Source organism: Thermothelomyces thermophilus, chromosome 4 (genome assembly GCF_000226095.1).
Source record: "Thermothelomyces thermophilus ATCC 42464 chromosome 4, complete sequence".
In the NCBI taxonomy this organism is placed as follows: domain Eukaryota; kingdom Fungi; phylum Ascomycota; class Sordariomycetes; order Sordariales; family Chaetomiaceae; genus Thermothelomyces; species Thermothelomyces thermophilus.
In genome coordinates, this window is record NC_016475.1 from 587,717 (window position 1) to 610,254 (window position 22,538).

The 22,538-nt window shown below is 40.7% G+C and overlaps 5 protein-coding genes across 5 annotated transcripts; 4 read left to right on the plus strand and 1 right to left on the minus strand.

Annotated features, from left to right (window-relative positions):
- The first annotated feature begins 3,807 nt into the window (after positions 1 to 3,807).
- MYCTH_2305949 (uncharacterized protein) lies at positions 3,808 to 4,470 on the plus strand. The gene has a single exon (XM_003663733.1). It carries the CDS (start codon positions 3,943 to 3,945, stop codon positions 4,333 to 4,335), a length of 393 nt encoding a protein of 130 aa, XP_003663781.1. The 5' UTR covers positions 3,808 to 3,942; the 3' UTR covers positions 4,336 to 4,470.
- MYCTH_2305950 (uncharacterized protein) lies at positions 4,471 to 5,838 on the plus strand. The gene has a single exon (XM_003663734.1). It carries the CDS (start codon positions 4,606 to 4,608, stop codon positions 5,692 to 5,694), a length of 1,089 nt encoding a protein of 362 aa, XP_003663782.1. The 5' UTR covers positions 4,471 to 4,605; the 3' UTR covers positions 5,695 to 5,838.
- A 75-nt stretch (positions 5,839 to 5,913) lies between these two features.
- On the minus strand, positions 5,914 to 6,198 carry MYCTH_52807 (uncharacterized protein; the record flags this gene model as incomplete). Its single annotated transcript, XM_003663735.1, has 1 exon — positions 5,914 to 6,198. A coding segment is annotated over one exon (285 nt), but the record flags the coding sequence as incomplete, so codon positions are not given.
- Positions 6,199 to 7,136: 938 nt separating this feature from the next.
- On the plus strand, positions 7,137 to 8,579 carry MYCTH_2305952 (uncharacterized protein). The gene is made up of 3 exons (XM_003663736.1): positions 7,137 to 7,256; positions 7,386 to 7,585; positions 7,692 to 8,579. The coding sequence occupies exons 2-3, from the start codon at positions 7,417 to 7,419 to the stop codon at positions 7,982 to 7,984; spliced, it is 462 nt and encodes a 153-aa protein (XP_003663784.1). The 5' UTR covers positions 7,137 to 7,256; positions 7,386 to 7,416; the 3' UTR covers positions 7,985 to 8,579.
- Positions 8,580 to 14,964: 6,385 nt separating this feature from the next.
- On the plus strand, positions 14,965 to 20,482 carry MYCTH_2127585 (uncharacterized protein; the record flags this gene model as incomplete). Its single annotated transcript, XM_003663737.1, has 2 exons — positions 14,965 to 14,974; positions 20,274 to 20,482. The coding sequence occupies 2 exons, from the start codon at positions 14,965 to 14,967 to the stop codon at positions 20,480 to 20,482; spliced, it is 219 nt and encodes a 72-aa protein (XP_003663785.1).
- Between the last annotated feature and the right edge of the window lie 2,056 nt (positions 20,483 to 22,538).

Below are 22,538 nucleotides of genomic sequence, written 5' to 3' on the forward strand. Positions count from 1 at the left end.
AGGTAAGATTAGCTTATAATAAGCCTCCCTTTAATTAGTTTAAAGCTATAGGCCTCCTTACTTAGTAGCTTAGTAATAGGCTTTAAATTGACATTATATCTAGGGGTGCTAGGTAATCTGTATAATGAAAAATTTGACAGGTATATAAGGTACGGTCAGATTATGGTCAGGTATAGGTTTTAATAAGGTATTCGCAGAGATGCTAGTATACCAGGTGGCATAAAAATCCTTAAGCCCTAGGCCTCCCTACTTAGTGGCTTGGCGGTAGGCTTTAAATCGACGTTACGTTTAGAGGCGCTAGGTGGTCTGTACGGTAAAAAATTTTGACAGGCGTGCGAGGTGCGGTCGGATTGCGGTTAGGTCCGGCTCTAACGCTTGTAATGCCTGTTATATACCTGTAACGGCTCGCGCGCGGTTGAAAGTGGTACCGTTAGATAGCGTTTTTCGAGAGCTCTCTAGCGATGGTAGTTTCGTAGGTTTTGGTAGGGTGTTTATAAAGATGCTAGTGTGCTAGGCGGTATAAGTTTTTATAAGCTATTTAATAGCTATTGATTATTATATTATATCTTAGCTCTAAAGATAATAATTCTATATTATTCCTAAGTAGTGGTCTATTACTAATAATAGATAGTAGTAGTTACTATGGCTATGTTTAAATTAATAAAGGTCTAGGGTAATCTTGTCTCCTAGTCTAATATCTTCCTTAATATATAGTTTATAATATAGTTATCTATATACCTTTGCTAGTCTATACCTATTATATTTGATAGTAGGGATTCCTTTGATCTTTGTTCCTCTAGAGTAGTTAACAAAGTGTTCTAGAACTCTAGGACTAGGATGTCTAAGTCGTAAATACTAGGTTTTAACGTCTCTTATACTAATGGCTCGTATAGTCTAGCTATTAAGCTTCTTCTTATAGGTGGTAAATGCTACCTATAAGAGGTCTTTTAATAGATATTTGATAACAAATTAGCTATAATGGTTGCTAAGATCTCCTAGTTTCAAGTAATCCTACCTATAAAGGTAGTTATTACCTAGACTATTATCTTACTAGATACCTTGTTTCTTAAGCTCTCTTAACGATATAAGGTTATATATAAATGTTAGGTAAAATACTATATCTATAAATGTAATGATCCTTATCTTATCTAGGCTATTAATCTTAATATTGACTTCTCTATATCCCTTAATTTAGACTAGATATTTACTTACCTAAATATAGTTAGTAAGGCTTATTATATATATTAGTTATTTAAAATAAGTAATATTATCAAAGATATGGATAGTTAATCTAGAGTTAAGTATAGCTAAATTAACTAGTAGGTATCTCTCCCCTATTCAAATTGCTAACTATATAGTTATAAAGCTTCTTAAGCATTTGCCTATAGTATATTAAAACTATATTAACGCTATAAAGTCGACTTTATAACTACCTATCTTTAAGGCGATAGTTGGTTAATATAACGATTTAGCTATCTTATTAGTATTATTAGTCCCTTCTCTAAAGGTAGACTTTAGTCTCTTTAACTAAAGTCGATTAGTCTCTATTCTTAGAGAGAAATCTACTTTAAGATTTGCTTCTATACATTCTCTAATATAGTCTCTAGGTTCCTAGCCTTCTAAGGCTAGTTCTAGCTTTATATAAAAGTATTATTTTATAATATAAGGTAACTTATATATATAATAGCGAATAGACTATTTAGTCTAGTTCATACTACTAGCTAAGCTTAACTTTCATTTAGTAGATTATAATCTTAAGTATTATAGTCCTCTTATTTGTAAGGTAGTTATAAAGAGCTCTAATTATTCTTCCTATAATCTAAATATTAAGAACGTACCTTTAGCGATATAACCCTAAATAGTCTCTAGTAATAATAAAGTAGCTTAATATAGATTAGTAATAATATTATAGTATATTAGATCTTTCCCCTTCTAGTATACTTAAATCTAATATATTATTATAAATTATAAAAGTAAATTTTGGATAGCTTAGATAAGGTCATTAAACTATAGTCCTAGAATAGTTATTTCTACTAAGTTTAAAAGTATAGCTTTTTCAATTAGAGTCTCTTATTTAGTTAACTAGCGTTTAAAATTATCTAGCTTTATTATCTTATATCTAAGGTTCTTTAATACTTTAATATAATTATATAGCTTTATTTAAGTAGCTTCTTTAATCTTAAATAGTTATTAGGTAACTACCTTAAGGTTATTATACTACTCTTATATATTAATATTTATTATAAAGTAGGTATTATAAAGAACTAATAATATAATAGTAATAAGGAATTAATATATCTAGTTAAATTATATATTTTATACTTACTAATCCTTCTATTTAGCTTTATAGTTATAAATAAGATCTTGGACAATAGTTATTCTAAAGATCTTAAAGTATTCTTCTACCTCTTTAATTACTTCCTTTTATTATTTTATATATTAGGTCAGGCTAACTAGTTCTTCTATAATCATTAATAATATTATTAACTTAGCTTTATCTTCTAGGATTAAGATAATATAGTTAAGATCCTTTCTATTAAGTATGTCGATAATCTTCTTCTTATAGAGCTTATTAAGTACCCTCATCAAGTCAAACTAGCTACCAGGCTCTACTAAGAGTTCCTATTTACCTTAGAAATAATCAAGGAGTAAGAAGGTCTTTATCTTGATAATGAACTTGTAGTTCTAAGCTATCTAGTCGGCTAGGCCATTAAGGATAATCTTTATCTTTAAATTTTTAATAATAGATAATATTATAGGTTTTCCATTTCGGTAGGTGTTAACAAGCGGTATAGTTCCATTATACGTATTATATATAGCTAGATCTTAATAGATTTAAGGTAAATAAGACTCTTAATTGTTAGAACTATAGTCTAGAAGATTATAAAGATAGATATCAAATATAACTATATAATAGAGCTTAAAAGGCAATCAAACTAATTGGTAGAATTGCTTGACTAATTGAGTTGTTGTTAGGTAGAAGAACTGCCTAGTTGGACACCGTCAGGTATTAACGCTATAAGACGCTAATTATAGGGTAATTTCCACCCCTTGTTCTAACAGATTCCTTCTGCCTTTGTTCGTATTTGGCTTTCTTCTTCTTCTCCTCCTCCTCCTCTATCTTCTTTTTCATTAGACAAATGTGTAACCTGGAACTCCTAATATGGGAACACGGGACCTACCTAGGTAGACTCAGCGTCAGGTTTTGGGCTAGTTGTCTTGTTGGTTTTGGCCGCCTCGAGTTGTTTGAGTTCCTTTCGCAAAGTTTTGAACTCAAGCCAGAGGGGTGTTATCTCGCGAGCCTGGGCCCCCTCTTCGAAGAGTAGGGAGAGCTGGCCTTTGAGATGGGCCATCTGCTGCTTGATTTCTTTGACCTCTTGAGAGGGCATACGCGGTAAACTGTCGGCGGGAGGCATGGTGATGGAGATTGGAGGATGGATTGATTTGAGTTTGACAGGGTGTATGTAAGTTAGTCGATGCATTTGAAGCGAACCCGAAGGCTGGAGCTGCTGGTGGGGTTTGGTGGGGAATTTGTTCCAAGAACCTGGGCCTGGGTAGTGACAAACGTCATCACGTGAGTCGATGCATCCTTCCGCAGCTGAAACGCCTCGCTCAGGCCGTTGGCCACTTTGAGCGCACTCTGAGGGTTCTTTTGCCCCTCGACCACGTGGGGGAGAAGAAGGCCGTCAGAAAGCCGGCTACGGACCAGACGGCAGCAGCCATCGAGGCCTGCAAGAGTGAACATGTGGTGGACTGGGCCCACCAGGGCTCCAGCCCTACCGAGGTTGCAGCCACCCACATCTTCCTGCAGGTTGGCTCTGGACGCCTCCGTCCTTCTTCCTCAAGAACCATCGCCAACCACCAGAGTAGCAGAGATACGAAGATCGTCAGTTCTATCCGCGCATCCACCCACAAGAGAACAAGATATAATTAGTGGCCCTGATGAATCCGAAGGGAGCCCGGTACTTCGGCTTCAACTTTTTGATGCCGAATCCCACGACGGTCGACTTCTGCCCGGGCGCTGCGTGCAGGACGATGAGTGACTTCCTGAAGTGTACCGCCGCCGCGACCGCATTTCTCAGGGCGTCGATGAAGCTCAAGGCTGCCGCCGATCTCAACAAGTTTCCGCGGACCGTTGACGGACTGAACAAGTTCTTTGAGCACCCCGGTGGCGATGGCGTGTTTCTAGCTTCCCTGTTCGCGGATCATTATAACCACAAAACGCCGAAGCCGATCACTACCGTGCCGACCATCAAGGTCGCGGGCGTGGGGTCCGGTGCAGGTAAGGTCCAAGGCAAGGGAGGCGCGGGTGTCGGGGTGCAGGTACGCGCCTGATCTATCGATAAGACCACCTCGGCGGAGCACGGTCTTCCATTGCTCATTTGAAGAACTGTCGTGAAAAGATACAGCAGTCTAAGATGGACCAAGGTCGTACGTAAACAAATCCATCCTGGACCGACTTGGTAGTTCAAGGCTCGCTCGCTGCTTTCGCCGTTCCTCACATTCGTCCATTTCCAGCCCAAATCCAGTCACTCGCGTTGTGCGCTGCCTCCACGAAAGAGAAAACGATTGCCTCTCCCAACTTACTCGACTCTAACGACGACCATGGAGAAGAAGAGGCCAAGATATCGCATTCTCAGCTTCACAACCTCCCACGAGGGCGACAAGCGTCAATGGTTCAGTCTTGAGATCCAGCTTCACACCAGTCGCTTCAGAATTTCTGTTTCGTTGTCAAACTTTCGCAACTCGCCCATTCGGTCCGAGGAGTTCCAAAAGTATTTTGCACTTTTGCTCTCCGAAAACGACAACCACAATGACTCCTTCGAGGAGACGGATGAAGAAGGAGACGCACCCGGCCGTACCGCTCTGCTTGACTGCTTCGACTGGGCAGTTACCCCATTTCTTGCCGATTTTGAGCGTCTCTCACCCGCTCCGCCGCCGCTCGGGAGCGGACAGCTCACTCTGAGTCACTTTCTTGTCACCGCTTCTTTTGAGTGCAATCTCACCGCAGCCGACGAGATTCTGGCTCCTGGGGAGATTGAGCGTGTTGAAATGGACGAAGATTGCTGGCCCACCCTAAGTTCCGGGGACGCTTGGACGACTTCCTTTCCGTCCTTTAGCCCTGCAGAGATTGTGGTTATCTGTGACGACCCGGAGCATCCCTTTGACTCGAACCCAACACGAGTCCGCATCGGCCAGCAACATCTCTATTTCAAAGAGAGTTCGGAGCCGGATGACGTGGTGGCAAAGAAGGAAGTCGAGACGTACGAAAGGATTGACAGCGCTAATCTTGGAGCCGGCGTGCGAACGTCCCGCCTCTACGGAGTTGTTCGGAACGAGAGGAACCAGCTGATCGGCTTGCTGCTGTATCCTATCGAGGAAGACACTCTTCTCACGTTTGCTGTCGGACCTGAGACGCCTGATGCCTTGAAGGATCGGTGGGCGCAGCAAATCCAAGATACACTGGCTGCCTTGCACCGGGCTGGCATTACTTGGGGAGATGCCAAGCCCGACAATGTTCTCATCGATGTTCATGGCGATGCATGGATCGTTGATTTTGGAGGTGGCCGAACTGAAGGATGGGTTGATTCTGGCAAGGCGGGAACAGTGGATGGGGATCTGCAAGCCCTTGAACGAATCCTGAAGTTTATCGCAAGCGGTGGAGATGATATGATGGACTACTCAAAGGAATAGCAGCGTGTGGTTCTGGTCTCGTGTTCGATAGCGTGCCTAAGGTAATACCTCAGTTACGTACTAGACGGCGTGACCCCATAACCGGATTACCCTACAACCTTTCGTCGGCCTCTTTGGATTTGGAGTTCCCCTCCGCCGTAGGTTTTTCCTGGGTCTCTTCGGTGTCGGAGCTTGTCTCTGCGGTTCCTGTATTAGAGGCACCGTGGGACTGACTTTTCTCTACATCTCGTGGAACCTTTTCTCCGTCCAGTCGAAGACGTTATCGTGTTTGAACCCCTCCGCTGCAAATCGACGACGGAGCAGCCTACGAAGGTACGAGTAGTCCGGCTTCTCATCGAAATGCAGGCGCCGGGTGTAGTTGATGTACGTCGCGAATTCTTCGGGGAGGATCCTGTAGTAGAGCGATTCGCCCGACGAGCTTTCCTTCTTCTCCTTAATCCGCGCGTCCTTCTCCTTACCCGTTGCGGCCTTCAAGCCCTGCCACAGCAAACAGCCGCTGGCGAATCAGCGTTGGAGCAAGATTTTGCGAAAAGATGGTTTGATGGCGGAGCTGGGAACTGCACCGCATGCTGATTGCTCCGTCTTACTCTCGCCCACGGCTCGTGTTTTCGACCTAAACCAAATGTTCCTGCCAGACCGAGACTAGGTGATCGACATCCCCCAGCAAGCATATCCTCGACACGACAAACTTGGCTGACATAAGGTACCAACGCACACGACATCCATGGAAGTACAAACAGATCGTCATCCGTTGATTCCGTTTTTTTTTTTTTTTTTCCTACAGTGCGCGCAGGCTCGATGCCCTCACCCACGACAGGCACTCGATGTCGGCCGCCACAGTCCACGCAGTCTCCCGTGCCAAGCATGTGGATATATAATTATAGCACATACATACACTATCTGGTTAGTGGAAGTTAAACTAGTGTAAATAGGTAGTGGAGTATGATCAATACAAGGACATTCACAACCCAACACCGCTCGACACGACAGAGAAGATACTCTGGAACAAACATACATATTCTATACTAACGACACTGCACTAGTGTGCGTGCGGAAAGGTAACCGAGAGTTGGGCCACTTGGCTGGCAGTAGCTTGGGTCGTATCCCGCATCCGGTGGGGAGGACAAAGGGTCCTATCAAATCATGACGGACCATGGCCTGACCTCTGCCGCGAATCGAGGATCAGCTGCTGAGTTGTTTCCCGACGCCACGCCCGGGATGCCAAGCCGTTGCTTCGTATTGCCACCGTCGCTCCCGAAGACAACGTGACATTGACTTGTGTTGTTTGGCTCGTTCGAAAGCCGATGGTGATGTATGCATGCCGTCTTGGACTTGACCAGGCTTACACTAGTTAATACACGACGAACGGATCCCGCCTGACTAGTTCCGCCCCTGTTCAGGTAGCAGCGGCGAGAGGAGACTGTTGGATAGTTAATTAATAGGTGGTTGGATACCTAGGCAGCAGGGCAATCGTGGTGCGTTCTAGCCGCCTATACCCGCGCAGTACAATTAAGTTTCTGTAAGGGGACCAAACTGGTATAAGTGTCAATGACCGCGCCCAGGTGTGTGCCCAGTTCTGGTTCAAGGCTGGCATTACTCTACTTAATTATACTCAAGAGACAAGTATAACCTGCCTGTTGCCATTCATCCTGCTGATTGCAACAACGATACCAACAACAACACCTTGACAGCCAAAGGCCTACCTCTTACACTTACAACACCATGAAGTGCCTCAGCATGCTCGCCACGGCCTTCGGCCTCTTGGCTATGGCCTCTGCCATGCCCGTCATCGAGGAGCGGGACGAGGTCCAGACAGTGCACCTCATCTTCCACGCCGGTCCGGCAGAGTACTCCCTCGCCATTCCCGCCGACGGCAGCGTCCACAAGACCAGTAAGTTTATACCCCTCATATATAAGAGCCATCCTCAGCTATCTTACCCGACACGGCCTATCATTCATACTAACCATGACCTGCTGCGCCGGGGGGGGGGAAACAGACAGCGACCTCTCGGTCAACATCATTGACGCGCCCGACTACAACGCCTTCTATCAGTGCAAGTTCGAGACGCAGAACGACGCGACCCTGGCCAGCAGCATCTCGCCCGAGGGCGTCAACCAGATCATGGTCGGACCCCCCACCCCCATCATCAGCGTCAGCTGCCAGGGCATGTGCGTGCCCACCTACGGCGACTGTTACCGCGACGGCCAGTGGGTCGGCCCCTGCTGCGCCGGCTACTGCGCTGCCAACAAGTGCAGGCCCTGGGTCAACCCTTGGGGGAAAAACGAGTGAGAGGTGATGGACCAAGAGCCAAAGCTGGTTTATTTAATTACTCGTTCCGTCCTTCCTTCTTTTCTTCCTTCTTTTCTTCTTTCCTTCTTTCCGTTTTTCCTTCCTTCTTTCCTTTCTTCTTTTCTTCCTTCTTTTCTTCCTTCTTTTCTTCCCTCCTTTGTCCCTTTCTTTGTTTGTGGTCGCTAATTTTGCCTCAAATAAACAATCGCGAGGCCCGTCCTCGTCACTTTCTGACGGCGGGTTTCGTTGAGAAATGGAGGTGCTTGAATGTCTCCCAAAATATGTTCTGCTGTTTAGGGAGAGATACCTAGGCTGGTGATTCTCGATCTGGTTGCGGGAAGGTTACGGGAAATGGGAAATGGGAAAGGGAAATGTAATATCTAGAACTTGACGCGGTGGAATACTGTTGTTACAAGACTGCCAGACATATCCGAGGTTGGGAGAATGCTAAGATACCCATAACCAATACTCTAAAAAATTGGCGACGAAAGAATTCAGAAGCCTAACCTGGTTTATTTGATCCGTGTCAGAAGCTGTAGAGCTTCTGAGAGTATTAGCCACATATATGCCACAGCTATATAAGGCTGTTTAACGCTTTAGCCAGTTCCTTTGTCTATAAATATCAGTCGTTTTATCCCCTTTGTAGATAGTTCAACAAGGCACTCTTTTCCTTCGTATAGCCACCTACTTCAAACTGCTTTTAACGCTCCCGGAAGCTTATTACTACATTTGGCAGTTATAAGCCCGGCGCCTTAACTACTCCTCTACCGACGTATCTTTAATATTAGTGGTAGCTTCTTCTATTATAAACTCTCTTACCTTACTTTAATATACTTTTGACGATATGTCTATTATATCTGAGATCCTAGTTAAGACTTCTATATACCTAATAAGGCCTAGTTCCTAGAACTTATAGTATATCGAACTATAATTATAGGCTAAATTTGCTAATATATAGGGATTTGTCAACCCTAACGGTGACTACGAGCTAGATCTAGAAGTTCTATAGTGCCTAACCTATAAGTAAGCTAGAGATAACCTTATCCTAGCTTCTTAAGAGTAATTTTTAGAAGGATTATTACCTTTAATATCTATAGATTTAATACCTTCTAATATAGCTATTATAGCCAAATTTATATAACTATAAGACTCCTTTTATAAAGATATTATATATATTATAGATGTTAGTAAGCAGATAGAATAGCTATAACGCTAGCTAGTATATACTATAGATTTTAAACTTTACAAAGCTATAAAAGTATATAGGAAGAAGGATATTAATCTTATTAGGGGGATTATCTAGGCACTTTGCTCTATACTTATACTATCTGTCATAACGCTCTATACGATAGTTATGGTATAATATATAGCTAGTCTCAACGTAGCTAAGCGTTTAGGAGTTAATCTATAGCATTAGATCCATAACTTTAATATTACCTTCTAATAAGCTATCTAATATAACATCCTAAAAGTATAGGGTATATAAGGACTTTACACCTTTCTTAATACTATTACTATACGTATTTTACTAACTTAGATAGTAAACAAGAGGATAGAAATCGAGCTCGCTAATAGTATAGGATAGCCACTTCCGGAGCTTAGTACCCTTGTTACAATGGCCGAGATCCTAATTAATAACGATATATAACCTAGAGTCTCTCGGAAGTATAGAATCTTCTTGATAACTTATATACTAACACTTCCTATAGCTTAAAAGAGTGGTAAGGAGAGAGGCAGAGACTTACGCGCTTAGTAGTATAATACGAGATATCCTTATAAGCGTCTAAGATATTTATAGGATCTAGTAGATTACTATATATTTAAGCAAGCCGTCTATAGTAACGAGTAACGCTTATACCTTTCCAACAAGGAATGTAAGAGGATTTGCTAGGAGCTTGATGAGCCGAAGTAGGCTAGACTAAAAAATCAACTTATTACCAAGTAGGGGGAGCTATCCTATTCTAGGTAGTTAGGGGCAGGATACCCTAGTTCCCTTAATACGTTAATTATTAGCCCTTAGCTACTTAGCAAGCTCTTGACTTATTATAAGGCATTTAATATAGTCGCTCTATAACGTTATCCTCTTTTGGAAAGCACTTTACTAGACTTATATAACGCGACCTACTTAGTTAATGATAAGAAGTTCCTTTTACCTAGGACATTTGTTAAGGTAGAAGATCCTAAGTTCGTTAAAGCAGGTATAACGACCTTTCCTATTAGTAGGAAGGGTACTTAGGTGATTAAGAACGTTCTAAATAGACTATATAGACTATATATTAAGAGCTTGACACTTAAGGATATCGCTTTTATTAAAGGATTCTATATTAATATTATCCTAGAAGCTCTATTACTTAAGGCAGGCGCTTGGTACTATAGCTTAGATTACTTATTACGTTTCGGAATACTAGAAAATAATATTATACTTTGTAAATTAGAATATAAGTATAATTTTACCTTCCTCGAATATAAGCTACTTTTCTACTACTTAAGCCTCCTAGACTACGTTCAAATTAGTAAAGCAGGTACTATAAACATTTATATATCCTTATAGAACGTGTTTACTATATACAGTAGAAGGTCCTAGATATAAGTATTACCTACCGTAAGAGAAGATACCGAGGATCTTTGGTACTTAAGAGCTAGCTATCTCGGACTAGAAGCGTTAAAAGCACTTATTAACAATGCTAGAAACGTCTATATTAAGGGGATAGCACGTATTAAGTATAAGAGCTACGCTTATACTTATATAAGCAAGGTTATCTCTAGGAAAACACTACCTAAGCAGAAGTCTATACGCCTATTCTAGCAAGTAGCCTAGGATCTATTTAACTATCCTAAAGTAATTAATAGATTATAATAGCTACTTATAATTATTAATAAGTATAGTAGGAAGCTCTTCCCTTTCTTCCTAATAATAAAGTCGCTAGACTAGATTATAGGAGTTATCTAGAATTTCAAGAGCTAGGTAAGATACTAATATAGGCTTACCATTTATAAGATAAAGTAGGATAACGATACTACAATAATCAGTTTAGCAAGGTATATACCGACATACCACTAGACTTAAGCTATAGAAAGTAGTATTAATCTTAAACTCTTACCTTCATATACCTATTATAATGTACTAGCCTTATAGCAACTACAGATAAGCGTACAATATTCTATTCGACTACCTTAGAGAGGAAAATGAGAAAGAATACAAGAGTTATATAGAGGGGCGCCTTTTAAGTATATACGTTATGACCTAGGTAGGGCCCGGTTAGGCTCTAGGTCGGGCCCTAACTAGGCCTTGGCCGCGTGTCCACCGGACGAGTTACGAACGAGCAACGAACGCTCCGCGGACCCGTAGGGCGTGGGTGAGTAGGGCAGGGTGGGTCTGTTCCGTGCCTAGGTAAAGCCCGGGCATTGTCTAGCCCGGGTGTAGCCCGGGCCTATAATATACCCCCCCTCTTTTTTTTTTTTTTTCGCGGTCGCTAGGCTAACCTGCCCTGTATCGCGCCCTACATATCGGTCCTATGAGCGGGTTCCGTGCCTTCCTTTCTTTGTTGCTATAATAATATGACCCATATGTATAATGGCATATCATACGCGAATAGGTAGCTGTTCGAGTTCGGATGAAACCCGTACCTCTTTCCCTTTGTTATTGGAATAACGCGACCTGTACACGTAATAGTAAGTTATACGTGTAATAAGTAGTCTGCCTAGGCCTGGCGCGCTCCCCTATCGCCCTCTTCCTATACCTATAAATACCCCCTCCTTTTCCCTCCTCCTCTTAATTTTTTCTTACCTATAACTAACTCTCTTCCTCTATACCCTCTAACCGCCCCTGCCTCCTATAACTACACTCGCTACCTACGCCCCTATTACACTCTTAAGTTTTTTTTTTTTTTTTTTTAATTAGTATCTATCTAGTATATCGATAGCTACTAGTTTGCTTGGTAATAGTAGTAGTAGTTACTACCTTGGTAGTAATAAGAATGAAGATTGCTATATAAGTTTTTCCCTTACCTGTACTAATTTTAGCTATTATATATATATATAAGGCACGGACTAACTCCTTATTTTATAGCATAAGAATGCTAACCTTTCCCTTAGTAGGTATACCATTAAGGGCGACTCCTCTAATAAGGAGTTTAAGCTATAACCTAAGAAGTAGTAATACTACCTATCGTATGTTAACTAACTTCTAAAAGGCGATAAGGTCAAGTATATCTAGGGTTAGGGCGCTTTCTATATAATGTACTATAAGAGCTATAGGAGTTACGTTTAGGATCTATAGCTCTAGTGTGACGAACCTAACTCAGACTTCTTCTAAAAGGGTCCAGACAGAGGTAGGTGAAGCGGACAAGGGCGCAAGTCGTCTAAGGGATTCGGTGAAGCCAAAGGGTTTACAACAACACTAGAGTTGTCTCTTACAGTAGTCGGCAGTGCTTAGTATAAGTACTATGATTATGATTATTACCACTGGTAAACTCCTAGAGTCCACTATAACGAGTGACTATCTACATGTATATATAATCCTAGGATCACTAGTAGTCGTGGTGATCCTCCGTACTAGCTTACCTGGCTCATGACGTGAGCTAGTGATCCTCTGCTAGGATCATTTCTTGCCAAGTGTGATCCTGTCCTAATTGGTCTATCATTCTTTGGCTTGATTGGCCCGTTTGTGTCGGTGGCCTAGGCAGTAGCTATATATATATTTCCGTAATATGATGCCTTCCTTCTAAGGCTTTCGACCTAAAAGCCCTCTTTAGGTCGTTTTAAATAGCGCTAATATCCTTTTCTATATATGCCTTATAATTTTTCCCTTTTTCCGTACTGCTAGTAGCTAACAAGATGGCAGATCATATCTCTAAGCGCCGATCTTCGAAATCCTAATAGCGTGCCGCGCTTGCTTCTTTTATTAACTCCTCTGGTATAGACGTCATACCGTGTTCGTAGTGTTTCAAGCAGAACTTGGCTTATCGTATGGTATTAGGCTCTTCTTGCTATAGCAAGTATATATATTAGGGTCGTTCTTACGATGGTTCTAATATAGCATCTATTTATTTATAGCCTGGTTATTGCCTTAATGTTTATAGCTAATCTTTTATAGTAATGAAGATTATATTTAAACAAAAACGCGTAGAATAAGAAGAGGCTAATGCTAAAGAGGCCCTTTTCGTTCTTTAAACTTAACTTTAGACGGCTATCGGTCGATTGGCTCGTCTTCGTCACTAGAAACATTTCTTGAAGGAGCGGGGTTCCAAGCTGTTTTGTCAAGGTATATAGTCTCTAGAGGAAATGGAGGCGGAAGAACGGAGGGTGTAGGATTCCGAGGCACGTGTCATCAGTGACGTACGGTCCTAGGGTGCTAATGTTTTGTTTGACTAGTCCTCTTTAGGCCTAGATTTGTCAGAGGCCGACTTGGCCGTTTTGTCTGAGCTAGTGCCTATGGTCGATCTAGGTTTTAGCGGTGGAACTGCTAAAGTTTCTTAGGGCAATTTAGGTTCTTAATAGGTTCCTATAAGTTGTCTTCTAGTCTAAAATCAAGCTATTTGACTAGATATTGTAGTTCTCTGTTAACAATGCGTGAATTTAGAATTTCTTTAATGTCCTATTCTTCCTCTTCGTCCTTTGCTTCGATATTTATAGTAATCTTGGCATCCTTTGGCGCTGGTTCTAAGAGTGAAATATAAAAAACGTCTGTCTATAGTCGTATAGATAATAGTAACGATAGTCAATAGTTAGATGTCAAGATTCGCTCTTTAATAACGAATAGTCCTAATTTCTTAAAGTCTAGCTTCTTGCTTAGTCGTTTGGTTTATAGGTGTCGTAAGATTAGGTAAACTTTGTCTCCCCTCTTTAGGTAAGGTCCCTCGAGCCTATGTTTGTTATAGTAGTTCTTTATCCTCGTTTTGACAAACTCGAGTTCCTTTTTGAGCTTTTTATATAGTGTGTACATTTGTTCTGCTTTGACTGCTGCTCTTGGCACCGTGATCTCTAGTCCTTGTCTAAGGTCTGCTTTATATCTATAGTTTGCGAAGAATGGTATGGCCTTAGTCGTTTCCGTTAGCGTCGTGTTATAAGCGAGCTATGCTATTGGTAATAGTATGACCTAGTCGTTTTGTTAGTAGTTGATGTAAGAATGGAGATACTGTTTGACGATTTGGTTTAGTCGCTCCGTTTGTCTATCAGTCTATAGGTGATATACTATTAACAGTTTGCTATTAATGCTTAATCGTTGTATTAACGCTTGTTAGAACTTTAATGCGAATTTGGTATCTCTATCGGTGATCCATTCACGCGGCCAAGTATATACTAATGCAACTTGCTAATAGATTACGTCTGCTAGCTGTTTAGCTATCTAGGATTCCTTATAAGGGAAGAAGTATACCTATTTAGTCAGGTAATCTACTATAGTAAGGATACTATCATAGATCACTCCTATAGCTATATCCTTAGATTCTGGCAGCTTCGTAATAAAGTCTATTATGACCAAACTCTATAGTTTGTCAGGTGTTGGCAGTAGCTAAAGTAGCCTATATGGCTTATGTTGTGCCGTTTTGCTTTGGTTATAGATGTTATAGCTTTGTACGACTTCCTTGACTCGTGCCGTTAACTGTAGAAAGTCGTAGTATTTCTTGACTTGTGTAATAGTTTTCGTGACTCCTTTATATCCTCCGAGTTTCGACTTGTAGAGTTCTCAAATCATTCGCAGCTATTGATCCCCGTTGTAGATATATACTTTGCCTCGGTACTGGAGTTTCCTATCTCTTTCTTCTACTCCGTTAGGTACCGGTAGTCTAGGTATTACTTAATACTATATCTTGTTAATCCTTTTTTCTCGAAAGATTACGTAACATTCTAGGAATAAGTCGAGTAGATCATCTTTTATAGGTGTCTGCGTTTCGTGATATAGCGTTCCGTCTGCTTGTTCCTTAAACAATAGTGGTGTTATTTCTGTTTGTCCTTTCATGTGATCTGTTTGTCGGCTTAAGATGTCCGTTTGTACGTTTTCTTTGCCCTTCTTGTAGCAGATCTTAAAATTGAATTCTATAAGGAATTCTGCCTATCGTATTTGTCGTCCGTTAAGCTCCTTTATCATTATAAAGTATTGCAAATTCTTGTGATCTATATATACTTATACTAGTTTAATTGTACCGCTAAGGTATAGTTGCCATTCCTTGAAAGCTTTAACAATTGTAAGTAGTTCCTTATTGTAGATCGGATAATTAAGACGTAGTCTGTCGAGCTTTTTTAAAAAGAAGGCTATAGGATATAGCTTTCCTTGTCTATCTCGTTGTCCTAATTGTCCTCCGATAGTATAGTCTAAAGCGTCCGTTTCTACCTCAAATAGCCTCTTAGGGTCCGGTAGTACTAGTACTAGGTCTTTAGTGATGGTATTATAGATCTATATAAATGCTTGCTCGTATTGTCTTTCCCATTGGAATTTAGCATTCTTCTTAGTAAGTTCGTGTAAAGGTCGTGCGATCACTCTAAAGTTCCTAATGAACATTCGGTAGAAGTTTGTAAATCTGATAAAGCTTTGTACTTCTATGACTATCGTTAGTCGTAGCTAATTCTTGATGGCTTTAACCTTTGAAGGTTTTATCTAGATTTGTCTTAGGGATATTTTGTACCCTAAAAATACCGTTTTCCTAACGTAGAATTCGCTCTTTTCCTTGTTAACTGATAGCTTATATATATATAGCATGTCTAGTACTACTCTTACGTGTTTCTAGTATTTATCTATTGTCTTAGAGAAGATGAGTATATCGTCGAGATAATATACTGTAAATTTGTCGAGAAAGGGTCGGATAGCTTGATTAATCAGGGCTTAGAACGTTACTAGCGCGTTTATAAGTCCGAATAGCATAACAAGGTACTTATAGTAGCTATAGGATATCCTAAAGGCCATTTTCCACTCGTTGCCTTCTTTGATCTGTATATAGTTATAGGCTAATAGCAAGTCAAGACGCGTGAAATATTAGGCTCCTGCTAACTGATCTCGGAGCCGTGAGATTAGTGGTAATGGGTATCGGTTTTTCACGGTCTATTCGTTAAGTTACTAATAGTCGACATATAACTATAGCTTTCCATCTTTCTTAGGTATAAATAGGATTAGGTAGCCTGCTAGCGATGTCGATAGGCAGATATATCCTCTTTAAAGGTTCTCCTCTAAATATTGTTTAAGTTCTTTATTCTACGTCTAGCTCGTGTAGTAAATCTTAAAGAACTTTAGTTATGCTCCTTCCTTAAGCTTGATCTCGTAATCCTATAGGCCATGTTCTAGTAGCCCTTCTAGATGTTTCGGTTCGAATGCTAGGTGTCCTTCGTATTCCTTTAGTACTTCCCTAGTCTTGTCTTGTCTCTCGGTTTTCTAATAGTATGCGAACTTGGTTCTATCTATAGCGATGCTAGCGATTTCTCCTGTCTCGACCTACTACTCTAGTTATAGTGCTCTATATTCGTCAACGGAGAGAACAGCTATCGGCGGTTTAGCTCGTTCCTCCTATTATATCGTCGTTATCGTTTTACCGCTTCTTCTAGAGTCTATAGTAGTCAGTCTATTATTGCCTGTCTTTTATGGTAGATCCGTGGGATATGCCTTTCCTCGAGCATTGTCCTCTTGTGATCCTTGTGTACTCCCTATCTCGCTAGTCAAATACGACTCTATTTAGGGTCGTAAGTGGCTACCATTCTTCTAGCTAATGTCCGGGTTATAATCTTTATACTATAGTAACCCTAATATTATATCTTTGTCATTGTCTATATCTATAATACTAAATACGACTGCTATAGTCTTCCTTACTATAGTAATATCAATTGGTTTGGTCTCCTTATATACCTATTACGTTAGAAATGGTCCTTTGACTATGCTATACTTCCGCTTTATTCTCTAGGGTATCTATAGCTAGTTTATAAGCGTCGGCAAAATCAGGTTTATCTCTGCTCTACTATCTACTAGTACGAGCATTTCGTGCTATTCCTATTGTGCTATTATCTATAGTCGTTTGTCGTGCCGTCGTCGTCTAAAGATTGCGGCGATTTCCTATGTTTCTGCCAGGAGGTCTCGATATAGTAGTCTCTTGTAGTAGTTCCTCTTGTACTGTGCTACCACTTGCCGCTATATAGGCGTTAATGGTTTTTAGGCCCCTCGAAGGGCCCTGACCTGTTTCCTAGGTCAGTGTTGACCTCTTCGGTTATTTAGCTAATAGTAGCTTTATCTATCGTGCTTATTTCTATAAGCCATTAAGTGCTTGCGGCTTCCTACCATTAGGTCTGTTCCGCTTTCTGTTATATATACTATAGCTTTATCTGAAGCTCCCGAATTCGTAACTTCTTTTCGTCCGTATGGTAGAGGTAATCGTTGCTCTAGCATAAGTCCTATATGTCTCGTCCTATTCCGTAGTACCTAGGCTAGGCCTGCTTTGGAACTATCGTAATGCCTTCTAGACTCTAGTCTTCAATCTTCCAGAGCAATTCGGCCGCTCTGTTTTCTATATCGTAGACCTACTCTATAGGGCGTAAGCTCCTGTCCTCATTTCCTTGTCAGGTTAGCCAGTGATTGTTTTCGAATTTGTCGCGGAAGTGGTATCGGCATTCGTATGCTATATACTAGAACCAGGGCACTTGTGTATATGCTTCGTATCGAGGGTGTAGTTATATAGCGTTGCCTGGGAGGTATTAGAATTCTCTCCTAAATCCTTCCTACTGTACGTAGACTATAGGTACTCTAATGCTAAGGTAGGAGTGTTTCTTCTAGTAGCTTTCCTATATATGCTTGTCTTTTCTACGGTTCGCGCGTATAAACTAATATTCTAGGTTCCGTACGTTGTTACTAAGTTGCTAATTGTCAAGGTACTCGGTATAGCTATTAGGTCTATTATATATTATAAGCTATTCTCCTTTGATAGTTTCTACGATATATTAGAGTTCCCTTGTCTCGTCCCTTATCTTATCGCTTTACTAGGCGAGTTAAGTCAAACATTTATCCTGTTTGTATAATTCCGTATTAAGCCGGAAAACTTCGTTATAGTACCCTTCGATTCGTTCCTAGAGGAATAGAACATTAGGTCTAGGTCTTTCGGTTCCTTAGGTGTCGGTCGTCTACGATCTATCCTGCCTTTGTATGATCGTGAAACCCCACTGTCTCAAGGCTAGGAGAGTCGAAATTAGTAGTACGTACTCTCTTGCCGTGTCCTATTTAGCGAGACTTGTCTCTAGGTTTATAGTGACTAGTTCGGAGTATAATACTTGTCTATCTTCTCTATTGCCGTCGTGTCCAAAACTGTCTATATTACTATCCTTATCTTTGTAGCTCGTGGCTATTACTTTGGTAACGTTCTTAGTAGTTTCATTAATATCTACAATTTCTTTTCTAGGGACTAGCTTCTACTCTTTCTTCGGGCTTCGACATTCTTGCTTATAGTGCCCTTTCTTTCTATAGTTATAGTAGGTAATATTAGACTTGTCTTTGGTCGTCTTCTTCTAGTCCTGCTTCTATATTATATCTATATCTATAGCTCTAGGGTATATCCTATACGAGGTACTGGCGTATGTCCGTTTTTTCCTATTGTTAGCCTTGACTATAGTTCTGTTCGTTCGACCTCGTTTCTGCTACTCTTATATATAGAGCCGATTATCGATTCTAATAGCCTATATAATATATTCGTCTAGAGTCTTAGGCCGATCGTACTTATATAGCTCATCTTTAACCTTTTCCTTTAGGCTATTATAGAATAATTATATTAATGCCTCGTCGTTAAGCTAAGACTTAAATATGTCCCATCTAAACTATATAGTGTAGGAGGTTACTAACTTAGTCTATCGGAGATTAGCAAGTCTTTCTTATATATAAATTTTCTTGTCTTTGTTACTAAAAACCTTCCGAAGCTCTTCTTCGAAATAGTTATAAGATTAGAAGACTACCTATATAAACACGTCTCGGTCGTCTTTGTCTTCCTTAGTGAGATAGTCGTTCTATATAGGCTCAAACTATCTAAGTGCCTTGCCCTCTAGTCTCATAGCTATATAAAGGACTTTGGCTTTTTCGTCCGGAAACTTGTCATTATTAAGCCGGAAGTAGGATCAGAGGTTTGTTAGGAATCCTATAAGATCCTCCTTAGTTCCTCTATATTTGCCGGGTAGTTCGATCTTGATACGGCTTACTTTGACGGTCTCGAGTGTCTCGATTTTGGCGTAGGCCTCGTTAATCAATTTCTATAAATACTTTTCGCCGTTCTCGAGTTCCTTAATTCGAGCTTGAGTAGCCTTGTCTCTTTGGTCTAACTCCTAGATCTGCTGTTAGAGTTGACTAAGCTAGGTAAGCAGTTATTTGGCTATGACGTCGATAGCTATATCGGTATCGAGGTCAAAGTCACCTCCATTCTAAACTATAACAGAACAAAGGGAGTAGTAATAATGTATGACGAACCTAACTTAGACTTCTTCTAAAAGGGTCTAGATAGAGGTAGGTAAAGCAGACAAGGGCGTAAGTCATCTGAGGGATTTGGTGAAGCTAAAGGGTTTATAATAACACTAGAGTTGTCTCTTATAGTAGTTAGTAATGCTTAGTATGAGTACTGTGATTGTGATTATTACCACTGGTGAACTCCTAGAGTCCACTATAACAAGTGACTATCTATATGTATATATAATCCTGGGATCACTAGCGGTCGTGGTGATCCTCTGTACTAGCTTACCTGGCTTACGACGTGAGCTAGTGATCCTCTGCTGGGATCATTCTTGCTAAGTGTGATCCTGTCCTGATTGGTCTATCATTCTTTGGCTTGATTGGCCCGTTTGTATCGGTGGCCCAGGCGGTAGCTGCATGTATATTTCTGTGACATCTAGGCTAATAACCCTTACCTATATATAGATATTAAGAAAATTATAGGTTGTTATAATGCCGGCACTGCCCTTACCTCCCCTGCCTGCTATAAGACTGCTAATTAGGGCGCCTGTCGTGTTATCCTAATGCCTAAGTTCTTTACGCTCTTCGAGGCTGCCTAGTCTAACTATTTGCCTAGATAGGCCGCCTTTGCCCCTGCCCTAGCCGTAAGTTCTTATCGTTCTAATAACGACTTCGCCTTAATCGCTATTATCGCCACCCCTAATACCCCTACTTATTATAGTAATATCGTCTAGCCTACTACCGGCCCTAACCCTACCCTATAAGCTACTAGGCAGCTTATATACTATACTATAGTATAGAACGATAGTATACTATACTAGATATAATATACGAACGAGAATATATTAACTTTAGTCAATATTAATGCTACCCTCGTCGCTTACGTCCTAGGCACGCCGTCGCCTACCTACCGCGCCTACTCGAGCGCCTCTACGCGCCCTATACCTATGCCAATTAACTTCGGCCGTTCCCGCGCCTACCGCTCTTCCTCGCCCGTCAAGCGCGCGGTATACCTAGTCTATATCCGCAATAACCCTACCCTCGCCACCATAACCATTATTTTAAAGGGGGAGGATAAGGAAGAGGAGGTCGTAGAGTAAGCGCGTCGCGCGCTAGTTAGTATATTTGTTTTGTTTTTGTAATTAGACTATCTCTATAGGCACGTCTGTAACGTAGTCGCGACGCGTCTGCGACACGACCGCGACGCGCCTGCCGCTTGTTCGCCCCGGGTTCGCCTACCTGTACGAAAAATTTATATCGTTTGCTTTTGTACTCTCCCCTGCCTCCTATTCGTAATCGGTCTATTATAGTGATATATGTCTCTCTATTCCTGCTCGAACGCGTCGAACGCCTTAATGTTTTCTAGATTTTCTAACGGTTCCTAAGTTAGGGTGTTATATCCTTTCCATTTTACTAGTATATCGTGTTAATTTCCTCTCCCCTTCGTATTCCTAGCTACGAGGATCGCTTTTACTTTATATTCTTCTTACGGTAGTCCTTTCTAGGAGAGTTCTAATACCGGGTCTAGTTAAAAATCTAATATATATTATAAAGGTAGTAGGTTAGATGTAGTATACTTAATAAGGTTAATATGGAAGGTAGGGTAGAGGCTATAAGGAATATCTAGAGTTACTATTAGTAGCGTTAGTACTATAATCACTTCATACTTAGCGTTAACCTAGTTAAGTTTATAGCTAGGGCGGTTAGTCTTAATATTATATAAGGATAGCTATACTTTATCCCTTACTTTAAATCTTTTAGCTAGGCATTAAAAACGATTAGCATTTTCTTACTAACGCTATTATATATATACAATGGCGGCCTAGGTCTATTCTATACCTTCTCTTGGGTAGTATAAGAAATTAGTAGCTTTTCCTTATAAGGTCGAGGTAGGAGCGTCTAACAGGTTAGCAAACTATATTAGGCTTATATTATAATTATAGAGGAGGTAGCTCGCGCTTATCCTAGTTACTATTAAATTATAGTTATTAATCGTAAGCTAGTATATAGGTAGATATTTAGGCTAGTTATATTAGGCAAAGGAAACTATAGTCTATAAAATAGTCCATACCTCTTAATTTATACATTCCGTACCTCTATCTATCTATAGATAATAGGCTATTAATAGTAGTTACTCGATCCCGATAGTCTTATAGGGAGTAGTCTAAAACTAGCTAAGCTAGTCCAAACCATAATTAGTAATAATTCATATCAGAAATCCGTAAAACCGCCACTATACGTCCCGGAACCAGAGCATATACGCCTCGGCTCCTATCGAGGATATAGCTTCGAGCTAGACGTACTTTGATAGCTGGTCGATGATCACTATAAGGTACCGGGGTAAATTCTCGTCTCGTGCAGGGAGATCGACTATAAAATCGATAGAAATCTATTTCCAGAAGCGGTCGGCGATAGGTAGGGGCTAGAGGAGTCCTTGTCGTAGTTAATATAAAACCTTAGCCCTTTGACATATATAATAGTTCCTTATAAACCTCTTTATATCTAGGGATATAAAATCCTAATAGTAGTCCCGTTAGAGCATTTTAAATAGCCCGTTCCTCCCTAGGTAACCTGACATAGGGGAGTTATAGATACGTTAAAGGATAGTAGTAGTAAGTAGTTCCTATATAAGGAGCTAAAGTCTATCCTAGAACTGGAGAGTACCTTATATATTAAGAGAGCAGTCTATAATCTAGGTCTATATTATATTTGCTTCCTTTGGAAATTTTTAGGCCCTGTCTTAGATAGCCTAGAGCCGGTATATATAATGTTTGTCCTTGACAACTCCCTTATCCTATAAGGCTACTAGCTATTCGTCCATAAAATTAGTACTCCCCTTTGGTAGGTAGGATGCTTTAGATGACGTCAAGGAATCTATCGTATCTATCCGGATAGTAGGGAGAAGTTATACTATACGCTATACGTCTTCGGGAAAGTCTTGTTCGTGATGGGACAGGGCGTTAGGGTAGGACGCTTACGACCTAGGTCGGTAACGGAGCTTAAAGTTAAAGAGGGAGAGTATCTTGGCCTATCAAGCTTACCGCTTACTAATTAAATAAGGCTAGGAAAAGTATTTGAGGTTTTTATAGTTAGTTAAGATCTAAAAGGGAGCTATAATATTATAAAGCTCGGCTAACTAGGCCTTTAGGTATAAGA

Excerpts from the sequence above, each read along its gene's own strand:
- MYCTH_2305949 (XM_003663733.1), top strand. The coding sequence starts at position 3,943 with ATGAATCCGAAGGGAGCCCGGTACTTCGGCTTCAACTTTTTGATGCCG.
- MYCTH_2305950 (XM_003663734.1), top strand. The coding sequence starts at position 4,606 with ATGGAGAAGAAGAGGCCAAGATATCGCATTCTCAGCTTCACAACCTCC.
- MYCTH_2305952 (XM_003663736.1), top strand. The coding sequence starts at position 7,417 with ATGAAGTGCCTCAGCATGCTCGCCACGGCCTTCGGCCTCTTGGCTATG. Across the intron at positions 7,586-7,691 it reads CGGCAGCGTCCACAAGACCA|ACAGCGACCTCTCGGTCAAC; the intron begins GTAAGTTTATAC and ends GGGGGGAAACAG.